We start from the raw sequence: 22,297 nt of genomic DNA, 5'->3' as shown, positions 1-22,297 counted from the left end.
CCTGGGCCCCACCTTGCTGCCTCCAGCCAGTCCCTGACCCTTGGTCGCCACCTGGTGGTCATTCGGAGCCCAGCAGAAACCTGCATCAGGGCTGGCTCCAGGCCCTGCTCCCAGAACAGATGCGTGTTCAGGGCAGCAGGATTACAGACTTGACGCAGGCCTGGATGGGACCCAAAATGGAAGGAGTGGTGGGGACTGTGGCCAAACGGGAGACCACCGCCCTGTCTGAAGTGGCAGCATGCCAGCTCCCGCCCCACTGACCGCGCCGCCAGTGGACAGGGTGTAGACAGACACGTTTCCCGTTCAGTCTTCAGAAGCCGGAAATGCGTGCTCCTAACAGGGCACCCACCCACCCCACCCCACCCCCATTTTTCTGAAATGTTAGCAACTTGGCCAAATTTGTCTTTTAATAGGTAGAAGATACAAGAAATCTGGCCTCTGACGTTAACCTGTGTTAAGAAAGGGGAAATTCCACTCCACCTCCCCTCACCGGTTCCTCTTGAGTTCTTTTGGCTGGGCAAATAATTAAATTGACACAAGACTGATTAACAGGAGGGAAAAATATAATTCATAGACACAGAGGTCTCCTAGAAGTGGGACCCCAAAGCGACCAAAGCAGACTGTTTATACATCATTTTTAGACGAGGAAATAATTATTTGTGAATATTTAATAGAACAGAGGGACTGCTGCTTGGGGCAGCAGCCTAGTGAAGAAGTGGTCTATTGAGTCTCCTTAGCCTTGAATCCCCTGACTCTGGTGATAAGGATATGTCTCCTGGTGTAGGGGGTACCTTCACAGGGAGATTTATTTCCCACTTTTCTGGGGGAAGAGCAGAGTGTTTGTGTGTGTGTATGCATTTGTCTTTTATAGCCTGTGGGGCATTTGCCTGATAGTATCGGTCAGGAATAAAAGGCAGGTTTAAAAACTGAGTGGAGAAGGGGTAAGGGGGCATTTTGAGCAGCAGTTTTCACAGCTCTGTCTGCCGTCTCCCGACAGTCAGGCCTCAGTCTCTCAAGCATAGGCTGAGCTGTGACTGGCTTTAATAGGGCAGCACTTATACACCCAGTAGCACTAGGAGAACCTGCCGAAGTGAAGAATCCATGGAGTCTCCACATCGTACCAATAGCATGGCAGACTCCAGAAGCGTCTCGGAGTCTAAAAAGTTCCCCCTTTGCTCGTGTGCACGCTCCAGAAAGAGCGATGAATTTGGCTGCGTGGGCTGGTCTCACCGTGGACACAGAATATATGCCTCAAGTCTTTCACGTGGGGGAAGCACAGCATAACCAGCTACTATGTTTCCCTGCAAATTCCATTTACGGGGGAGCGTCACAGAATCGAAGGAAGTCTGGAGGGATGTCTGAGAGAGCATCTCATGGCTTTGAGACCATTCCCGTAGTTGCAAGGCTCCTGTGTGGCACGGAGTGGTGCTCTCCACCATCAAGGAGGAGGGTGAAGGAGCCGGATTTAGGGTGTTAACTGTGGAAGGTGATGGGTTAAAAGACAAATGGGGACACACACACACACACACACTCTGCTCTTCCCCCATAAAAGTGGGAAACAAATCTCCTTGTGAAGGTACCCTCTCTACACCAGTTAAGAGCCTGCCCACAGGCTGTCTCTCGCCACATAAGATGTGTTGCACCCACTAAACTTGTAAGCTAGCATACACAGCATGGAAAACAGAGATGAATGGGGGAGCCTACGGTTAGAGTGCTAACTTTGTAGTCACTGTGGACATGCAGTAAGCTTGGTGCGTGGGGGAGTAGCTAGTGCCGTAGAGTCTTAATTGGCATGAGAAATGTGGGCAGGACTTAACTGAGGCAAAAGGCTGCCCTAGATGCCTGCAGCAATCCTGCCATCTTCATAGCTGTGTATAGATGGTAACCCTCATCACCATCAGGCAGCCAGGAGCTGCAGATGTGGCGAAAACTTATTTATAATATTTATTTTTATTTATTTGGGTGTGCTGGACCTTTTTTTTTTAATTGCAGTATGTAGGTCTAGTTCCCTGACCAGTGATCGATCTGTGCCCCCTGCATTGGGAGCATGGAGTCTCAACCACTGGACCACCAGGGAAGTCCCTGGACAAGAACGAATTTAAAGCTTTGTAGAGGAGCAGAATTTGCCACCCTAAAATATGTCTCTTTGACCTATTATTTTGAGCTGGTTATTTTCTAGGAAACAGTAGACATGGGGGGGGGGGGTACTGCAAGTCATGTGGGAGGAGTTTTTTTGCAAGAAACATTGATGTTTGTAAGGGAGATCTCCATTTGTAATGATGTCGCCCTCTGTCCTTGGAAGAGGAGGCTGATGAAATCTCTAGAACCTTTTCTCCATGGAGATGGCAAGAGCTCACATCTGTGTCACAGTGACCCTGTTTACTGCTGTTTTCCTGGTCACCTCTCACGAGTGCCTCTCCCCACCCTCGACATCCTCATTGGCTGAGGGTGTATTTCAGGGGACAGCTTCCAGGTTTTTCTGGGTCTTGCCCACGGATACCTGTTATTAAACTTTTGTTTGATTTTCTATTACTCTCTCTCTCTCACGGCAACTTAATTCTTAGACCAGCCAGAAGAACCTAGGAGGGGAGAGGAAAACTTCTCCCCCGAGGCTATGCCAGTCCTTGTGACCTGTCTTCCTTGAAACGTAAATATGCAAAGAGAAGCTGTGAATCAGGTGCGTGGGAGTGAAGAGGAAGCTGACCAGAGCTCAGTCACCTTAAACCAGGCTGGGTCAGCAGGAGTCAAGGTGAGGGAAACAACTGGATTAAGAACACCAGGGTGCCTGGGAATTACAAGAATTTTTGGTTCTTAGGTTTTATACAAATCCAGAGGTTCGGTTCCCATCTGAGCCACATTTCCCTTCTTTCATGACTGGTGAGATTGGAGAATGACAGGGTGAGGAAGTAAAGACAAGCACACCTAGGTCTAAGATAAGTTGGTCACAGGGTTCATGCCTCACTCTGAATCTCTGCAGAGATCTGGGTCATGCATACAGGCTCAGCACTTCATGGGAGTCCAACTTCATTAGCATGTGTGACCCAAGGACCACTTGGGGTATCTGGTAAAGACTCATCCTCTTCTGAGGAATCTAAAGCAGCATGAGTTCCTAATAAGAAAAATGGGGAATTTGGGTCTTGGTCCAAGGGCAAGTAAATAAAAGCACCTTTCTCATTATGAGCGTCATTAAATAACCAATCTCCACTGAGAAGGTTTGCTGGTAAGCAGTTGGAAATTAGACAGGATGGGTATTAAGAGGCCCTGAAAGACACCAGGGTGGGCTGAGATGTGGATAATGCAGATAAGTTGTCCAGAGATTGGCTGTTTGGATAAAAATCAGAAGTGACAGGTAGAGAAAACCACACCAGTGCTGCTTAAGAAATCAGTACCCAAGCCTCTGTTTTAAGTCCATGGTGGCCTCCAGGGTATAACTGAGGACTCGCTGACCCCATTTGAGGGAGAATTGTTCCTCAGAAGAAGAATGAATCCTCTGGGTGTGCTGGGGCCCAGGGGGATTCATCCTTAAACTTTCTCGAGTGTAGGACAAATGTCTCTTCCACTGTCCCGATTTCTTTTAATGTCTGCAGTTGTCTGGAGGCAAACAGGAAGAGCTCTGAATGAGCCTGGAGTTCTCTCAGGGTCATGCTTTTGTTTTCTAGTTTTTAAACCAGAGTATAGTTGATTTACACTGTTGTGTAAACACTGTTGTGTACAACACAATGATTCATTTTTATGGATGTATTTCATATTCTTTTTTACTATGGTCTATTACAGGATATTGAATGTAGTTCCCTGTGCTATACAGTAGGACTTTATCTGTTTTATATATAGTAGTTTATATTTGCTAATCCCAAGCTTTTAATTTATCCATCCCCCGCACTCCCTTTCCCCTTTGGTAACCTTAAGTTTGCTTTCTATGTCTGCGAGTCTGTCTCATAAATAAGTTCATTTGTGCCTTATTTTAGATTCCACATATAAGTGACATCATATGGGATCTGTCTTCACTTAATGTGATAATCTCTAGGTCCAACCATGTTGCTGCAAATGACATTGCTTCATTCTTTTTATGGCTGAGTAATATTCCACTGTGTATAGGTATAAAATCTCACCTATTCTTTATCCATCTGTTCATGGACATCTAGGTTGCTTCCATGTCTCGGCTACTGTAAACAGTGCTTATCAACATTGGGGTGTGTGTATCTTTTCAAGTTTTCTCAAGATACACATCCAGGCATAGGATTGCAACTCTAGTTTTTTAAGGAATCTCCATACTGTTTTTCATAGTGGCTGCACCAATTTACAGTCCCACTAACAGTGTAGGAGAGTTCCCTTTCCCCGCACCCTGTCCAGCATTTGTTATTTGTAGACTTTTTAACGATAGCCATTCTGACTGGTGTGAGCTGACACTTCATTGTAGTTTTAATTTTCTCTAATAATTAGTGATGTTGAGCATTTTTTCATGTGTATGAAAAAAATCTGTGCTTTCTCTTTGGAGAAATGTCTATTTAGGTCTTCTGCCCGTTTTTTTGATGGGATGCTTTTCTTGTTATTGAGTTGTATGAGCTGCTTATATACCTTGGAAATTAATCCCTTGTCATTGGTAGCATCGTTTGCAAATATTTTCTCCCAGTTGCTAGGCTGTCTTTTTATGGTTTTCTTTGCAGCGCAAAAGCTTGTAACAAGTTTGATTAGGTCGCATTTGCTTTTCATTTTTATTGGCTTGAGACTGACCTAAGATGACCTTGGTACGATTTGTATCAGAGATGTTTCGCCTATGCGCTCTTGCAGAAGTTTGATGGTGTCGTGTCCTGTGTTTAAGTCTCTGAGCCGTTTTGAGTTTATCTTTGTGTATGGTGTGAGGGTGTGCGCTAACTTCGCTTATTTACATGAGGCTGTCCAGCTTTCCCAACGCTCCTTGCTAAAAGACTGTCTTTCCTCCACTGTATATCCTTGCCTCCTTTGTTGAAGATTCACTGACCATAGGTGTGTTAAAGGTTCATATTGCAAGCCAAGAATTACTGCTTTCAACTCATTTTCCCCCTGAATTCCTGAAAACTATTCGCAAAGAACTGAGCTTCAGCTTTCATCATTACACTAAGCAGTGGCCTAGACCAACCAACCACACTATTGTGAATTTGCTTTCTAGTGTCAGGGATACGCTTTGCCACTAGAGCAGACTTGAAGAGCTTTCTATACACTGGAGCTTCTGAGCTAAGGGCACTGTGCCTTTGAAAAATTTGCATGAAATGTTCAAAAAGGCTTTGGGATGCTTTCCTTCCAAGTACAGAATTCAACCTTAGACCAATTGACTTTAGGGAGAAAGGCCTAGCATATCACTCCTATCACACCTCGACTATCAGCCTCCAGCCGAGATTCCTCCTAGTCATTTGCAGGAGGCCTGGGAGGTGTTCTCATGTGTAAGGGAAAGAGAGTCCAAGCATTTTCTAATACCGTTTTTTCCCTCACTGGCTGTGTTGAATTCAAGATAATCAGTATGCCTTTGTGTTGTCTTGGGATGGCCTGCTCTGAGTCCCAGGACCTGCATGTCCTCAGTTTCCCACAGGTGACTTAGAGCTTAGGAAAAAAACACTTCTCAGTCGTACCTCACTGCCCTCCCCGAAGAGGGCATCCAAGACCAGAGACCTCCCCAATGCCTCCCTTTTCAATCTGGGAGAATGTGCTGCTTGGCTCTTTTTTTCATCCAGTTCAAATGAATGGTTTGGTGGGATTTTTTTTTCTTGGTTTTGTTTTCTGAGGATTTACCGTGGTGTAAATTCACATATTACATTAGTTCAGGTGTACGATGTCACGATTTGATGTCTGTATATACTGTGAAATGATCACCCCAAAAGTCCACTTAACACAGTCACAAAAAAATATTTTTGAAGATCTATTCTTCCAGCAAACTTTCAAAGATGCAGCGCAGTATTAACAACTCTGGTTGCTGCACTGTCCCCTTCATCCCCAGGACGGACTTTTATAACTGCAAGTTTGTTAATACCCTTCTGACACTGTCCCCCACCACCCTCCCCTCTGCCTCAGCAACCCCTGATCTGTTCTCTGTATCTGTGAGCTTGGTCGGCTGGAGATAGCACAGGTGAGTGAGGTCACGCACTGTCTTGTCTTTTTCTGACTATTTCACTTAGCACAGCCCCCTCAAGGTCTACCTCTGGTGTCACAAACAGCAAGATTTCCTCCTCTTTTATGGCCGAGGAATGTTCCATTTTGCATGCATCCATCAATGGGCACTTAGACTGTGCCTGTATCTCGGCTCTGGTGAAAACTGCTGCAGTGAACATGGGGGTGTAGACACCTTTGAGTTAGTGTCTGAATCCTCCACCGCATGGACATCCCAGATGTTCATCTATACACAGCTTTTCCTTGAGATTTATTTCAGGCCAGTTCCTCCTCAGCTCTAGGATGTCAGTTTCCCCAGCTGAATCACCTAGAGGTCCTTTCAGTGAGATCTAAAGCCAGCTTTCCAAGGGGTAGGTTTCCTGAGCCCCCAGCTTGGGAGTGCAGCCCCGTCTGAATCAAGGGTCCGCTGCCCGGGGAGCCTGGCCCGCCTCCCCAGCCTCCCCTCTGATGCCCACAGAGTACAAGGCCAGCTACGCCCGGAATCGCTCCATCCGCTCGGTGGCCGTCAGGGGGCACCACGTCAGCCCGGACGACGCATCCCAGCCCCGCAACCTCACTAAGCGGCGCTGGCCGGGAGCCCCTGAGGACCGAGAGGACAGGGACGGCGGGGACTTCAGTGGCACTGGGGGCCTCCTGGACTACTCGGCCCCTAGCCCCATTAAAGTCACACATCGGTGAGCGTCCAGGCAGGGGTCAAGGAGATGGGCTGGGTCCTCAGTGGGGGCACACACAGACCCCGACGGGCCCCACGTGACGCCTTCTCTCGAACAGGTGCTACATCCTGGAGAATGACACGGTCCAGTGTGACCGGGGCCTGTACAAGTCCCTGCAGGCCTGGAGGGACCACAAGCTGCACATCGACCACGAGGTGAGGGGGGCTGCGCCGGGAGGCTTCTCGCCGCCTCAAGCTCAGCGGGGCCACTGGCCAGGGGAGGAGGCAGGGAGGCCGGGCCCAGGGGACGGAGGCCCCGCAGGATCCTCACCAGGGCCAGCAGCGTCGGTCCTGGCCTCAGACAGACAGCTCCTGCTGGGGGACGAGGGGCAGGGAAGGACCGCGCGACCGTGACACACCCCTCTGTGATGCACCAGATGCTTACTCCACACTCAGCCCTTCCTTCCAACAAGCCTGGGGGAGACCTTCAAGTCCCCCAAGGGCCCACCTGGTTCACAGGCAGGACCAGACAGAATGACCTTTGGTTCCTTCAGCCGGTGGAACCAAGGACCCAGCTCAGAAACCACAGACACGGGCAGTGACTGGGGGCCCTGCCAGGCCGGCCCTTCTTACCCGGCCCCCGAGAGTCTCACGGCCTCGTCTTTGCTTCCTCCTTCAGATCGAGACCCTGCAGAACAAAATCAAGAACCTAAGAGAAGTCCGAGGTCACCTGAAGAGAAAGCGGCCAGAAGAATGTGACTGTCACAAAATCAGGTGGGAGGCCCCTAGAGCCCCTGCAGGATCCCTCCTAGGGACACAGCATCCCCTCTGTGACTTCTTTCATTATTTTTATATCCCTTGCTTAAACACGTTATAACCAGAAATAATGCACATCCTCATTGTCACCACCTCTCAGGTACCAGCCAGACATCCAGAGTTCAGGCAGCTCCTGACTGTGGAGCCAGTTTCCCAGACGGAAACCTGCCTCCACTGACAAGCCCTTCCAGGAACAGCCCTCCTGGCCTGGGACCCACATTACCCGATCAGGGAATCCCCAGCGCAAGGGTTGGAACTCACAAGCAGCGCTGTCCAGCCACACCTCTGTGGTGAAGGAAGAGGCTGTACCTGTGCTGTCCAGTTTGGTGACGGCCAAGCTACCACCTGTGATTACAGAGCTCTGAACGGCAGCCACTGTAACTGAAGACTGAATCGCTAATTAAAATTGAAAGAGCCCCAGGTGGCTAGTGGCTACTACAGTCCCTGCTGCCTTTGCAGAAAGGGCTTACACACTCCGGGTTTCCCCAGGGCTGGCCCTGAGCAAGCATAAGCTGGGCGGGCAGGGGAGCTGGAGGCAACCCACCTGGAGCCAGGTGCAGCCTCCCAGCTTGGTTAACTTACACCTACCCTGACATTCTGTGTCTGGCCAAGGCCTTCAGCCAGGGTCTCCCAGCTCACGCATGGGGCAAGGAGCCAGGCAGGCAGCGGGCTGCCACCCTGGGGATGGTATCTCCCCACCATGGCCCAGGAGGAGAAACGGGTCCCAGAGAAGCGCAGTTTGCAGCCACCCATTAGGGTGGCCCTGGGCAGAGTGTCTGAAAGCTGGGCTGGGGGGGTCTGTTGCAGTTACCACGCCCAGCACAAAGGCCGCCTCAAGCACAAAGGCTCCAGCCTGCATCCTTTCAGGTAAGGGCAGCTGCAGGCCCTCCCTGAAGCTGAATCAAATAAGGACAAGCGAGTCCTGGCCTTTCCTGGGGAGACGCAGCTGGCCCTGCAGAGCCCCGACTCCCAGATCAACCCTAAACCTGGCTCCAGGCGCCCCCTGTGGGCAGAGTGGGTTATGGCAGGGCAGGGCCAGACACAGGCCCCAGAGAGGCGGTGTGAGTAGGAGGCCCAGCCATCTGATACCATCCACTCCTGCGCTGCTTCGGGAGCTAATGCAGGATGACAGGAGTCTCATCTGGCTCCAGCCCTGCCCCGCACCGGCAGTAGGATTTGGAAGGCCCTTTGGGAAGTCTGCAGGGCCGGGCCCACATCTCCTGGGACAGGAAAAAACTACCACGTGGGGCCGGGGGAGGTGTGAGGGGTGCGGCCCTGTGTGCCCCTAGGAAGGGTCTGCAGGAGAAGGACAAGGTGTGGCTGCTACGGGAGCAGAAGCGCAAGAAGAAACTCCGCAAGCTGCTCAAGCGCCTGCAAAACAACGACACATGCAGCATGCCAGGCCTCACGTGCTTCACCCACGACAACCAGCACTGGCAGACGGCGCCCCTCTGGACATGTAAGCCGGCCGCGCCCGGGGCAGGGGGGTCCTCCCCAGGGTCCCAGTACCCCCCCCATTCCCCCAGTTTGGGAGTGCTTCTGGCCAGACCCTGCAGGTCTTTCAGGAACAGGTCCCCCGGCAACCTCAAGCAGGACAGGAAGGGGCTGGCGGCCGGGCTTCCTCGGCTCAGAGCTCGCTATTTTCCCTGGCAGTGGGGCCTTTCTGCGCCTGCACCAGCGCCAACAACAACACGTACTGGTGCATGAGGACCATCAACGAAACCCACAATTTCCTCTTCTGTGAATTCGCGACCGGCTTCCTGGAGTACTTCGATCTCAACACAGACCCCTACCAGGTACAGACAACACAGGCTGGAGAAAGGGGGCCGTGGGGTACTACAGGCCCTGCCAGGTAGGTGGCCAGCGGAAATGACCAACAGGTTTTCCAAGTCCCACGGAGTCCCTAAGACAGAAGTGAGAAGAAGCCACCAGGAAGGCTGGGGCTCAGGGTGCCACCCACCCTGCCTGCCTGCCTCCTCCCAAATCCAGAGTCTACTGATCACCCATAGCCTCCTTCCTCCAACTTACCCACTTGGGACCGTTACAGCAGGCTTTGTGGGATCTTGGGGAATGCCTAGAACCTGGAGCTTCAGGGGTCCTTAGGGTCAGGCCAAACCCTGTAGATCACAGGCCTAACTAACAATCAGGCGGCCCTTACTCTGCACGCTTCCATATATTAACCCATCTGAACACGCACGGGACTGAAGCAGCCAGAGAGCCTGGTGAGCAGAACCTGCCTGTCCCTTATAAAACATGGTCATGACCCAGCTTCAGCATAGAGATTCTCAGTATTCTCAGACAGCCTTGGCACTGTCCAGTCTTCTACAGAAAAGCCCGAAAGCAATTTTTTTTATACCCTTTTGTAAATGCCAGCAACTCGACTGTCTTGTCTTGCTATTAATCCCCATATAGGCCACTGGGCATCCCCGTATTTTACAAAAGGGGTTGACTGAGCTGGTAGGTTAGTGGGTCACACCAGGACCAGGACACTCACAGAGACCTTTGCCAAATAGCTGCATTCCCGTCAAGAGGACCTCAGAGGCTGGGAAGGGCTTCTTTCCAGGCTTGGTACATTTGCTGACTGGTGGTTCCAGGAGTTCAATGTGAAATACATGGTGGTTTTTGAGATTTCATGCACATGGGGCTATAGGCAACTGTCCCAAACCCCAGCACTTGTGGAGGTAGATGTCACCACCCCTTACCAACCACATACTCCCCACCTGCCCAAATCAGGCCCCCTGGTTGGTAGAAGAGGGTGGGGGGGGCCTCTCATCCTCATCTCGTTGATAACCTACCTTTTTTCCAACCAGTTGATGAATGCAGTGAACACACTGGACAGGGACATCCTCAATCAGCTACACGTGCAGCTCATGGAACTGAGGAGCTGCAAGGGTTACAAGCAGTGTAACCCCCGGACCCGGAACATGGACCTGGGTGAGCAGGTGCCCCAGGGTGGAAGGGGGTGACCACAGGAGGGGCTTGAGGAGGACCCATCTGAAGGGTGAACTCAGAATCACCAGGAGTTGGTGAATTCTCTCACATCCACCAGCCGTGTGCTACTTTTATGATGAATGCCACCACTTAGATTTATCACTATGTGCCCGCCAGAGTGCTGAGTGTTTTCCAGGCATTAACTGACAGGCGTTCTGACGACCCTCTGAGGTAAATCTGCATGTCCTCGTTTAGTGATGAGTAATGGGACTGGGTCCAGAGCCCACACACTTGGTCACACTGCCACATCCTCTAGGAAATTTACCAAGAGCCCACAGCTGGGATCTCCCCACTGTCTGTCCTCGGTAGCACAGGTGTTCATGCCCACACATGGGTCCCCCACCATGAATGACCAAGGTTAGTGCTGAATATCTGTGACAGGAGCCTGAAAGTGAAAAAGAGGCCCTCAGAGTATACGTGACTGAAAAGAGTCTTGGGGACTGCTGGGATTTCAGGCCCCTCTGTGTAGGGGCCACTACAACATCATGGGCTTGTGACCAAAACACTGTGTTTTTAAAAAGAAGAGAGACAGTTATAAAGTTTCTTGCTGGTGCCATTTTTGCCCTAAAATTATGTTTCCATGTTGTATGTTTCTCTCTCCTTTAGGACTTAAAGATGGAGGAAGCTATGAGCAATACAGGTATTGCTTTTGCTTTTAAAGCCTGAGAACTGCCCTGTATGGTGACCCGTCCTGTAGTCTAACCTCAGAGGTTGCACGTGTGAGGTTGGGGTGCTGCCCTATCTCTGGTCTACCAGGGCCTGGCTCACCCACTGGCAAGAGCTGTCCCCTAAAAGGCCTTCTTCGTGTAGTTCTCTGGGGGTCACTTTTTCTTTCTTGGTGATGGTTAATACTCTTTCTCCTTTTGACACTTGAAAACTTAGGCAGTTTCAGCGTCGAAAGTGGCCAGAAATGAAGAGACCTTCTTCCAAATCACTGTGAGTTGAGGAATCAGTTTACCACTAGAGAGCTGGTCTGACCCGGTTTGCTTTGCAGAGGCTGTTCCCCATGCATGCCCTTTCTCATTCCTCTCATCTGTTCCCGTAAGACAGGAAGCAGCCGTGTCAGTCTTTCCAGTAAAATAACCTACTTGGATACACTGCATGTACTAGATCAATACTTGTTGTTCTCCACATCATCATCTCTGCTTTGGAAGCGCAAGGCCTCCCTGACAGGCTCAGAAGCGTGTCAGTCAGCTGAGTACCAGGTATCTTGAAGGCTGTGGCTGCCGAGCTGCTCCCTGGTCCATAGTGTCAGCAGCAAGGTGACCTCATTAAATGGTTTCCAGAACACACATGCTACGAGTTCACCCACACTAGGGTCAGCAGAAGCTGTGAGGGGCCAGAAGGCTGTGGCAACCTGGAGAGGTCGCTCTGCTTTAGAGAGAACAGAATGGGATGCAATTTGAATCCTCTGACTCATTGAGAAAATGCAGAAATGCAGACATATAACAATAATTTGTTAATGGTGGCAACTAATCTGATGTGAAGTTACCATGCAGGCTAATCACCCCTGTGGTGAGCTGCCATTTGTAACCTCCGGCCTCCTCATTTTTCTATCATTATATGCATATAAGTCTGTTTGGCTTTAACAGGAAAATAATAATGGGCCAATTAAGCATTTCTTTGGTGCAAGGAGAATCAAAGTACTTCTCACATTCCTTAGCCACCATCCTGTCCAGATCCTTAAATGTCATCTTTGCCAGTCACTAAGTGTGAGCCAACAATTGACAATATAGACGATGAGATAACAGCAAGCCCTGTCTGAGGGATCTGGAATTAATTCCTTCTCAGCAGCCACATCCTTGAAGCAAAGCTGACTCAGCTGTAGGGCCGATTAAGAAATCCTTAAGCAGCGTGATACATTGTCTGCTTTGTTCTACAGGGGACAGCTGTGGGAAGGCTGGGAAGGTTAAGAAGCACGAGCTGGACCTCCAAAAACAGAGGCGTCACCTGTACAATGAAAAACCCTGAATGATTTCCAGCAGACCTGTGCTGTTAGCCAGGAGGCCGAGACACACGGAACCCGCCTTCAGTCAACGCGGCAGATTCTGGACGAGAACCAACGGGAGCAGTGAGACTTCCAGAAGTACATGCTTGTCCCTGCTTTTGCTTTGGATTATACCTCACCAGCTGCACAAAACGCATTTTCATGTCAGAAAGTCACCACTAACCCTCTCTGAGGGGCTCAAAAGGGAAGAACAACAGAGAGATTTTCTTGGAAATTTCCCCCAAGGGCGAAAGTCACTGGAATTTTTTTTAAATTACAGGGAAAGAGCCACCCTGTTTTAGATCCTCTTATTCTTTTGGTTCGTCACAAAGAAGGAGCAGGACAGAGGCAGGAAATGGTGCACCAAGTTTGACAATGAGTCAATAGCACAAAAGACACGAATTTCTATCTCGCCCTATAACCCTGGCTGCCTCTGAAGACAGTGACTTCAATGTATATATGTGACTATTTACATGTAACCAGCTCGGAAACTTCTAGGGGAATCTAATAAGAAAACCCAATTTTCAGGAGTGGTGGTGTTAATAAATGGTGTGGCCCATGTAAAAGAAAACCCCGTGCAGTTGTGGACATTCCTCTTCCTGACCAGATGCCATTTCTCCCAGGATTCCTTTGTTATCTGTCCCAGAAATGTTTTTTAAAGTCCTGCAAAGACAGGAAGTTGATGTATGTCCCGAGTTTTAACAAGATTGTATTTGTAAAGAAATTTTGTAGTCTACGTATTGTCATACAATGTTGAAAACCCCAGCCAATGACCAGCAGTTGGTATGAGGTAACCTTTGACATTTTTCTAAAAGGCCATTTCTTGGGAGTTTTTTTTTTTTTTGGTGTGTTTGGTTTTTTTGTTTTTAAAAAGAAAAGCATTTGAGATACTACCAGTCAACACCTTTTTGGAAGAGGTGACACCTTGGGTTTAGATGGTTTTTTTTTTAAAAGGGCTGTATGTGGTTATAAACTGGCTAGAATTTACCATACTTTGGGAACCTTAAAGATAAGTCTCATATCACACCAGCTCTAGGATCACACTTTGTAAACATAATGACCAACGGCAAAGCTACTCACCTTAGCCAGCCCTTCTCCATGTACCAGGCAGTCCGACCAGTAACGGCAGCTGTGGAAACGCTAGACTGGGAGGAGGAGGAAGAGGAACTTCACCTGGCTCTGCACACTTCTCCCTAACACATGACCCCTAAGCACTTACCTCGTGTGTAAGAAGAGGGCCATGCTTTGCAAGATTTCTTTTAACCTCACAGAAACCTTTATCCATTATCTGAAACACAATTTCTTATATTTTAACCTGAATTTGACTGGGATTTTAAAAAAAAAGCGGCACACTCTTGGCCTTCAATTTTAAATAGAAACCTTTATTTACAATGATGTCCAAAATGATCAAAGGAGTCATAGCTTACCACTCAACTGTCTCATAAGTTAGCCCATGTGGTTTGAATTCTCTGCAGTGTAAAGCATGATTTTTATTTTTTACAAACATTTAATGTAAACTTGTTTTAAAGTTAATTCATTCTCAGTACTGTAAGTCAATTCCTGAGAATTTAAATCTTGCTCTCAGAATGACATTTCCATCTTCTTCAAAAGAGAGAGAGAGAAAGAAAACACCCTGCTCATGACTACACAGTCTGCCTGGAGCTGAACAGCAGCTCCTGCTCTTCTGCAGAAGGGGACAGTTCATCTGTCCGAGCGGCTTTACTACCATGAATTTCCCACTTGCCAACAAATGCATGGCTTCTGCAAATAAAAAGGGAACTAACTGAACAGGCATGTGGGTAACTGGCAAACCATTCTGTTTACTTTTCAGCTGCATTGGTCTATGGATCATGAAACTCACAGGACAGCAAGCCAACTATGTTCTGTAGTGCCCACCCCTATACACCCCAATTCACCTCAGACATTCAATACTGATTAAGCATCCTGCCGATTGGTATTTACACCTTTCCATCAAGACGCATGATTTAGAAAAGTGGCATCATAATATGAACATTAACAATGGATTTCTATTTGTTTTTTAAAAGGAAGAAATGTTATCTCCTTTATATCATTTTGATCTTTATAAAATATATATTTATATTTATATATCTTTGGATTCAGCAAAAAAGTAGGTACTGGAAATATCTCACATTCTAAAAGCAGATGAAAATGTTACTTATACTGTTCACCCAACAGATACTAAGGTTTAAAAAGTGATGGGAGGGGGGTGGAGGAGAGGTAGGCAGCAGAAGTACAAAGAATTATCCATAAAAAATAAAAGGGGAATTAAGGTAAAAATAACAAATTATCTCAAAGACTGCCATCTATTAAAAGAAAACCAAAATCTTAAATTTGCACCAATAAAATGAACAAGTAGAAAATATAAAAACATAATAAACTTCACTTTTCTTCCATATAAAAAGGGGGTGTTGCCTTCCACTTAGCCTGGAGTCAGAATGGACTGAGAAAAAGAATTCCAAAACTGAGTTTTTAATTAAAAGTCAAGAAAGGTAAGAGCACCATTCTATTTCTCCCCACATACATGCAACTTCAAGAAAGGTTCAGATATACCTGATGCAACTGTGTCTAAAAAGAGACTCTTACTCAGCTCTGCCTCGGTCTCCAGACCAAGGGATGTGTTATCTGCAAAGTGCAGGCCCCTGGGATGGAAGCTAATGGATTTGTAGTCTTAGATTTACTTTTAACCAGGTGGGGGAGTGCGAAACTCAAATCCACTTTAGTGGTGTTTCTGGAAATACAGGTTTCACTTAGCCATACGCAAGTCAAAGAAATCAAATGATCTTACCTTCAGAGACAGCTAGAAAGATTGGCTAAATGGGTGAAAAAAATTTTAACTGGCTCTCAGTTATTGCTAAGAAATGACACCAAGGCTAACAGACATATGAAATTCATAGATAAGTCTAAAAACCCCATTTCATTCAACTGCTTGAACCTGATAAAGTAAGCCAGGTAAAGGGAATCAAACTTGACTTTCTTCCCTATTCCCAACTGACAAGTGGCAGCAGCTGAAAGGGGTGGCGGAGGAGGAGAGAGGGAATACAAAGGCGCCAGTCAGACCCTGGCTCTGAATCACATGAAAGTGGCTGCTCTGCAGACAGAACTCTTTAGGAAACAACCATGATGCTACTTCCTCTGATTCTTGGGACATCACAGTAGGAGAAGGACAAGACAGTTGAGCAGATACCAGAAACCACACATCAAGGATTCTACGCCTGAGATCTCAATGTGGGATTCAAGTCCTAGCAACCAAAACCTTAGAGCACTCCTAAAATGGATGAGAAGATGACACGTTCAATTAAAAAAAAAAAAAATACCATGACTTGCTATTTATGGACTGCCTAAAAATCCAACATTCTTCTTTGAAATCAAATTGCTTGATCTTTTAAAATTCTTGATTTTTTCTTAAGTGTATTTCCCCTTATCTGTTCTCTCCCCCCAAATTAACGAAGTGCTTAATCTGGTAGAGAAATTGTTTTTAAAAAATGTAAATGCCTACATTTAAATGATCACTTTAAAAAGCATTTAGATTAAGAGACTGAACAGGAGCGAGGAATCTAAGGCTAGGGGCAAGGAAAACCTGTTGGCCACGGCCCCTCCCCCAGGCCACAAAATTCAGGGCACGACTTCTGTTGGTAACCTCACCACACTGAACTTACTGAAACTGACAATGTTAAATATTTAGCTTCACAAACTCTGTAAAAATGAGTTGTTGTGGCCTACAAAAAAAAAAAAAGTATATATACATATGTTACATCATACAATAATCTTAAAGGTCATATTTACAAAAGAAAATCTATTCACAGAAACACTGCGAAATTCTGATTCAGAATGCAGTACCTGGCCTTGGGGTTTCTGCAGTTTATTTTCAAAAAGCATTATTGCTCTACCATATAGGCAAAGGGTGAAACCAGTACTTTTCACAACAAAAATCATAGTTCTTGTCCAAGAGGTAAGTTTAGACAACAACTAGGAATGTGGTTCACCATTCCTCAAGACCGAGAGAATATTGCATGTATCCATTACTTTTTAAATAAAGTGCACTCGGCTGCACGTCAGCAAGTGAAAAACTGCCACCGCTGCAATTAAATACTGTCGTCCATTTCCCTTCTGCAAAGCCATCTGACATCAAGGACAATTCCTGGAGGTGAAGTATTATAGGACGTTAGGAGCAGATAAAAATCCTATTTAGGAAAAAGCCTAGGACAACCAAGGGGAGGGTGGGAGCTATCCTTAAAGGAGAACCTGGAAATGCCACCTTCACAAGACAGAGCCTGTGACAAAAACCCTCATAAGTGGACCACACTCTTCACCCAGTACTGTAGCAACTATCAAGAAACCAGATGTTCTCATCTCTTGATTTCTCCAATGTTCTCTGGCCCCACCTCCATTTTTTCCAAAGACTCTGGACAGCCAAGCAGAAAAAAAGTGACACAGGACAGTTTGCAATCAGTAACACTCCGTACCTCCAGAATCATATCCCCAAAAGGCAGAATGCCAAAAATATTTGTTTTAAACACCATGATACGTAGGAGGAGGGAAAGAAAACAGGTAGATACCACACTTCAGCTTAAAATTCAGTCCTGCTCAAATGACATCACTTGAAATACCGTTGATGGAGACTGGAGCTGGTCCTTTCTTCCAAGCTGGGTGCCTAGAACAATGCCTCACCACTCCCGGGAATCCTAGCGCGGGGTCATTTGTACAGTGATTTCCTTGGAGGTCATGGTGTAGACATGTCAGCAATATTTCTGTTGGCAACCAGAAGACACATGAGTAAAACACACACTTTGTCCAACAGAAAAGAATCCCTACGTCTCCACGGATGGCTTGCCACATGGCTCTGGCTGACTGATTCAGTCCTTAGATACCAGGTTTCTAAAAGTATCAAATGGCCCAATGCCTTCAAACCAAAAGTTTTTTCAAGGGTTATATATTTTAAGTTAAACAGCCAAGTTAAAAACCTATCTAGGACCTTTACATTATAGTTCAGGCTTTGGTTCTCTCCAGAGAACAGGGGAAAAAATGTTAAGAAAGGGAAGGAACAAAACCCCGTACCTGATCAGGACCCATGGGCATGCCAGCCATGGGCATGGAGTTCATGTTCATCTGTCCCATGGGACCACTGCTGCCGTTCATGTGCACCATGCTGTACGCTGCAGGGTTCCCCTGGTGGGCAAACTGCTGCTGGGGAAAGCTGCTGTAAAGAAAAGTGGGACATTACCTCCTAGGTCATTTTCAAAACAAAGGACAGGCACACAGAGACCACCACAATTCTGTCAGTGTTGCTGTGCTTAAGCAGAGAACATGAGCGAGAAGACTTGGACAGCCTGTCTTCTCTCTTTCACAGTTGTCTGTGCTCATACCCTTGTGGATATGCACACAGTGGGAAGATGTCTCAGAATGGATGAGCCGAATAACACTCTCTAATATCAGCCCAGGCCTTTGGATCTCCCCATCCAAACAGGCTTGGTTGCAAAACAGAGACTAATTGCCTGAACTTTCGGCACATTCTAGTGGCTGACTTTGAAAGTCCTGTTCTAGGAATTTCCCAGCAGTCCAGTGGTCAGACTCTGCACTTTCACTGCACAGGACCTGGGTTTGATCCCTGATCAGAGAACTAAGATCCTGCAAGCCTGGTGACACAGCCAAAAGAGAAGGCCCTGCTCTTCACCTGTTCCTGGCCAGGGTTCCTGACGGCCATCCCTTCATTTCTGAGGACTGATACATGGGTGTGGTCTGAGGATGCTGCATCATGGGATTCTGGGAGGGACCCATTCTTGATGACATCATTGCATTGGGAGGACTAGGCACTCGACCAAAGGCTGGATCTGGTTGTTGTCCCATCCCTTTAAAAAAGAAAGAAGAAAAGGAAATTACAACGTTCAAACGCTGCTGCTGCTGCTAAGTTGCTTCAGTCGTGTTCGACTTTATGCGACCCCACAGACGTTAGCCCACCAGGCTGCCCCGTCCCTGGGATTCTCCAGGCAAGAACACTGGAGTGGGTTGCCATTTCCTTCTCCAGCTCAAACGCTACCTCCCTAGAATACCAGCTTTCTACAGAAACTTGAGGTTCTTTTTTTTTTTTAAGGTGGGGGAATGTGGTTAAGTATAAGGTATATAGATGCTGCCTGTCAGTAATTCTTGCTTCTCCCCAAGGTGACAACCAGAGCAACAAGCTTCCCACACAGACCCTCCCCCATCTGGATCCCCCAAAGGGCAGCCACCCCAGCGAGCTTTCTGATACAAGGGGCACCAGGTCACATCCCTCTGCCCTCCAGCCCTCTTTAGAGCACAGGGCTGCTGTCCCTGGCCAAGGGATGCCCCTCAAATGTCAGCTCCCCAAGAGACTCCTCGAGCCCCACTCCTTCATGTTTCCGGAACCTCAGAGAGGCATGACTGTAACTAATATGCCCAAGCCATCAAGGAAAGGAACTCAGAAAGTCTACACAGTGCCTTCCTCTCACTGTTCAGCAATGGGGCGGGGATGTCCTAGTAAGGCTTTCTTCCAAATTAAGATGTGAGGAACTGAAAAAGCAAGACCAAGGGGGAGAAACCTCAGCTACTGAGTGATCATCTACCTTAATGACAATCACCTGTGCATTCAAGTAGAGTTTTGTTCTGCTATTTTTAGTTAATCTGTTTCTCTTATGAAATAATAGGAGAGTGCCTAGCATTTGTTTTTAACATACAACACATCTAGTGAACATTACGTCCTCAGGAGTGTTACTTGGGGGTAGACATGATCACTGTCAAGCATACCGTAATTTGGTGGGTATGGAAACTGCTGGGGTGGAGCTTGCGGCATGGCAGGCCCGGCCAGGACCCCGTCCATGCTGGGAGACGCAGTCACATTGGGAGGTGGACTGAAGGCCTGGGTTTGCTGCTGCTGCTGCTGCTGCTGCTGGTGCATCATCATCGCCACCCTCTGCTGCCGGAAGTGATGGCTCAGCAGCTCTCTGCTGCGCTGGGCGACCATCTGAGCGTTAAGGAAACCCTGCTAACACCAGAGAAAAGAACACAATTACACACGTATAGCAAGAGTCAGACAGTTTCATGTGTATGGTGCACCCAGAACACATTAGGTATCAAGGAAAAAACATCCAATGCTTTTATCATTAGAAAAAAGGAAATGTCCAATTCTCATTATGGTAACAGCTTTCTGACTCAGTATGGGGGTGGGTGTTGGGGGAGCAGAACAGGGACCTCGGTATTATTGGGGGCTAGGGGACAAAAGCAGCTTCCCAGGTGGCTCAGTGGTAAAGAATCCACCTGCCAAGCAGAAGCAGGTTCAATCCCTGGGTTGGGAAGATCCCTTGGAGAAGGAAATGGCAACCCACTCCAGGATTTTTGCCTGAGAAATCCCATGGACAGTGAAGCCTGTCGGGCTACAGTCTGTGGGGTTCCAAAAGAGTCAGACACAACTTAGCACTAAACAACAACAGTGGATGAAAGCAGACAAGTCATCAGGCTTTAAACATAGTTAGAAAACAGTCCTCAAAGTGAGAGAATATTTAGGAGTAGAATTTGAGGACAAACTTCTCAAAAACTGTGAAATAATGCAAAGGGGCAGGAATAAGATTCTGTTTGGGGGAGAAACAAAAGAGAAGCCAAAAATAAAGCAAAGGAGTGCAGTTTACACAAAGAAGCAGGAATCCACTTCTGAAGGCCTTAGAGTCTCTCTAAATCTCTGACAGAGAAGGTAAGGAGATGACATCATCAAAGCACTGAACAAGGAAGCTGATTTGCCAGCTAGGAGAGATCATCTCCAAAAAGCAAAACTTAATCACCTTTTTAGAAAATATCCTAGCTCAGCTGATACAGAATGTCTGATGATCAAGAAAACATATAGGTACTGGTACTTCCAAGCACGCCTAAGAGAGTGAAAACTAGGTGTTTCACAGTTGTTGATGTTTAACAGTATTTCAAACCACAATAAGGGATTTTCATGTAGTCTTGTGCACATTATGGAAATGCCTTAACACAGTGTCCAGCTTGGGTTGGAGGCAGAGACCATTAAGAACATCCCTCCGACCATGGGAAATCAGTGATCTCAAAGACTGTTATGGAGAGCGGGATTATGAATTTTTTTCTTCTTTAGATTTCTTATATCAAATTCTACCCAGTGAGCATGTAGTTTCACAATCCAGGAACAGAGAAAAGTTTACAGATTTATTATTTTCAATCCCTAAAAAGTAAGTGGTAGCAGTTTCACAACATAGCATGTGATCACAAAGGGAATTAACTTTAAAAACACCAATCAGTAGTTTTAAAAAAAAAAAAAAGAACCTCTTCCTCTGATTCTTTCTAGTAACCAAAAGGAAAAAATGAAGGGAAGAAGAAAAGTGTGACAGGACCCTGGGATGGTTTCTTACACAAGGAATTTGAGACTGTGCACTATCTTTGTTTAATAAATATTTCCTGAGAGTCAAGCAGGGGCCAAGCCCTGAGCGGAGCATTCAAGCCCTGAGCACAAAGAGACGCATCCTCACCTGGGAGTTGACCTGCGGCTGCATCATGGGCCTCATCACCGCCGTCCCGCCAGCAGTGGGGTTTTCCATTTTCATTTCAAGTGCCTGACGGCTCTGATTCAAAAACTGGGGAGAGACAGGGTGGTTAGGGTGCAAGTGGAGCTCATTAATGAGGCCAAAACAACTATCTACACCCTCAGCACCACTCAGCAAGATAGTGACAAACACCTCTAAACCCATTAACCTGGCTAAGTTATGGCTAAGCTGAACCAGTACACTCTCACATTTCAAAAAGGTTGGTGCTGAAAAGCCCCTGGCCAGCACAGGAGGCGTTCATGTTCAGCATCAGGAAGAAAAGTCAAAGGGCAATTCTACACCTTAAAGAGTATCTTCAACAGGAACTCAAAGGATTTACAAAGTCAATTTTCTCAGTCATAATTTAGGCCACTGGGGAAACAGCTTTAATCTGATCAAAGTAACAATGGAGAAAACTACTTCTGTTGCCTCTTCCTAGGTACTTTTTACTGGAAAGAAACTGTAAGAAGTAAAGGGATCCCGTGAATGCATTAACACAGCTCTCCTGAGTAGCTACACTGACTTTAGGGAACATCAGTGCAAGAGTCCTCAGCTTGCTAGATTCTCAGTTCATTCATCTGCTTATGTGGTTCAGTTTCCCCACATTTAAGAACTCTGCACACTGAAGATACAAAAAAATATAAACAACTAAATCCCTAAAAATCTGTTACGAACTAAGGGACAATGGGAAAGATATTAAGAGAGTTCAAGGTTTATAACCTGTCTAAAAAGCAGAGGCTCTTTAAAGTGAGTGCTCACATCACTCGGGCCCCAGAGTGCAGTGCAAGCCACTCAGTCGTGTCCGACTCTGCGACCCCGTGGGCTATATGCACAGTCATGGACTTCTCCAGACCACAGTACTGAAGTGGGCAGCCTTTCCCTTCTCCAGGGGGTCTTCCCAACCCAGGAATTGAACCCAGGTCTCCCACACTGCAGGCGGGTTCTTTACCAACTGAGCTCAGGGAAGCCAATAAGATTTCAATACCTGTCTATTAATAGTAAGGACATTTTAATAATAAAAACTGTCTATCTCTAAGGCTATGAAGCCATCAAGAAACAGTGTTCTCCCCTGAGAGCAATCCTGATATTTTTTATTTTTCAACCTGTACAGTAGAGTATTCTTACAGAAAGGTATCCAATTCTAGTACG

At 47.0% G+C, this 22,297-nt stretch overlaps 2 protein-coding genes across 11 annotated transcripts in view; one reads left to right on the top strand and one right to left on the bottom strand.

The window, feature by feature from the left end:
* SULF2 (sulfatase 2) overlaps positions 1–13,155 on the top strand; it is a 126,722-nt gene extending 113,567 nt beyond the window's left edge. For 4 of the 6 annotated variants that reach the window (XM_061127440.1, XM_061127436.1, XM_061127439.1 and 1 more), the window contains exons 12-21: positions 6,596–6,812; positions 6,910–7,006; positions 7,470–7,564; positions 8,414–8,473; positions 8,896–9,065; positions 9,260–9,402; positions 10,417–10,540; positions 11,204–11,237; positions 11,480–11,533; positions 12,480–13,155. In XM_061127440.1, coding sequence (XP_060983423.1) covers positions 6,596–6,812; positions 6,910–7,006; positions 7,470–7,564; positions 8,414–8,473; positions 8,896–9,065; positions 9,260–9,402; positions 10,417–10,540; positions 11,204–11,237; positions 11,480–11,533; positions 12,480–12,510 — 1,025 coding nt within the window. In that variant the 3' untranslated portion in view covers positions 12,511–13,155. Of the gene's footprint in view, positions 1–6,595; positions 6,813–6,909; positions 7,007–7,469; positions 7,565–8,413; positions 8,474–8,895; positions 9,066–9,259; positions 9,403–10,416; positions 10,541–11,203; positions 11,238–11,479; positions 11,534–11,647; positions 11,803–12,479 lie in introns of all 6 variants that reach the window. The other 2 variants (XR_009690139.1, XM_061127441.1) reach the window with 2 other exon arrangements.
* Positions 13,156–13,945: 790 nt separating this feature from the next.
* The window catches only part of NCOA3 (nuclear receptor coactivator 3), a 128,468-nt gene continuing 120,116 nt past the window's right edge, over positions 13,946–22,297 (bottom strand). For 3 of the 5 annotated variants that reach the window (XM_061127432.1, XM_061127431.1, XM_061127433.1), the window contains 5 exons: positions 21,095–21,199; positions 19,365–19,602; positions 18,277–18,451; positions 17,661–17,802; positions 13,946–17,353 (listed from right to left, as the gene is read on the bottom strand). In XM_061127432.1, coding sequence (XP_060983415.1) covers positions 17,342–17,353; positions 17,661–17,802; positions 18,277–18,451; positions 19,365–19,602; positions 21,095–21,199 — 672 coding nt within the window. In that variant the 3' untranslated portion in view covers positions 13,946–17,341. The remainder of the gene's footprint in view (positions 17,354–17,660; positions 17,803–18,276; positions 18,452–19,364; positions 19,603–21,094; positions 21,200–22,297) is intronic. The other 2 variants (XM_061127435.1, XM_061127434.1) reach the window with 2 other exon arrangements.

Source organism: Dama dama, chromosome 23, assembly GCF_033118175.1.
Source record: "Dama dama isolate Ldn47 chromosome 23, ASM3311817v1, whole genome shotgun sequence".
NCBI classification, from domain to species: domain Eukaryota; kingdom Metazoa; phylum Chordata; class Mammalia; order Artiodactyla; family Cervidae; genus Dama; species Dama dama.
The sequence above is the reverse complement of the archived record's forward strand: the minus strand, read 5'-3'. Positions and strand labels throughout refer to the sequence as shown.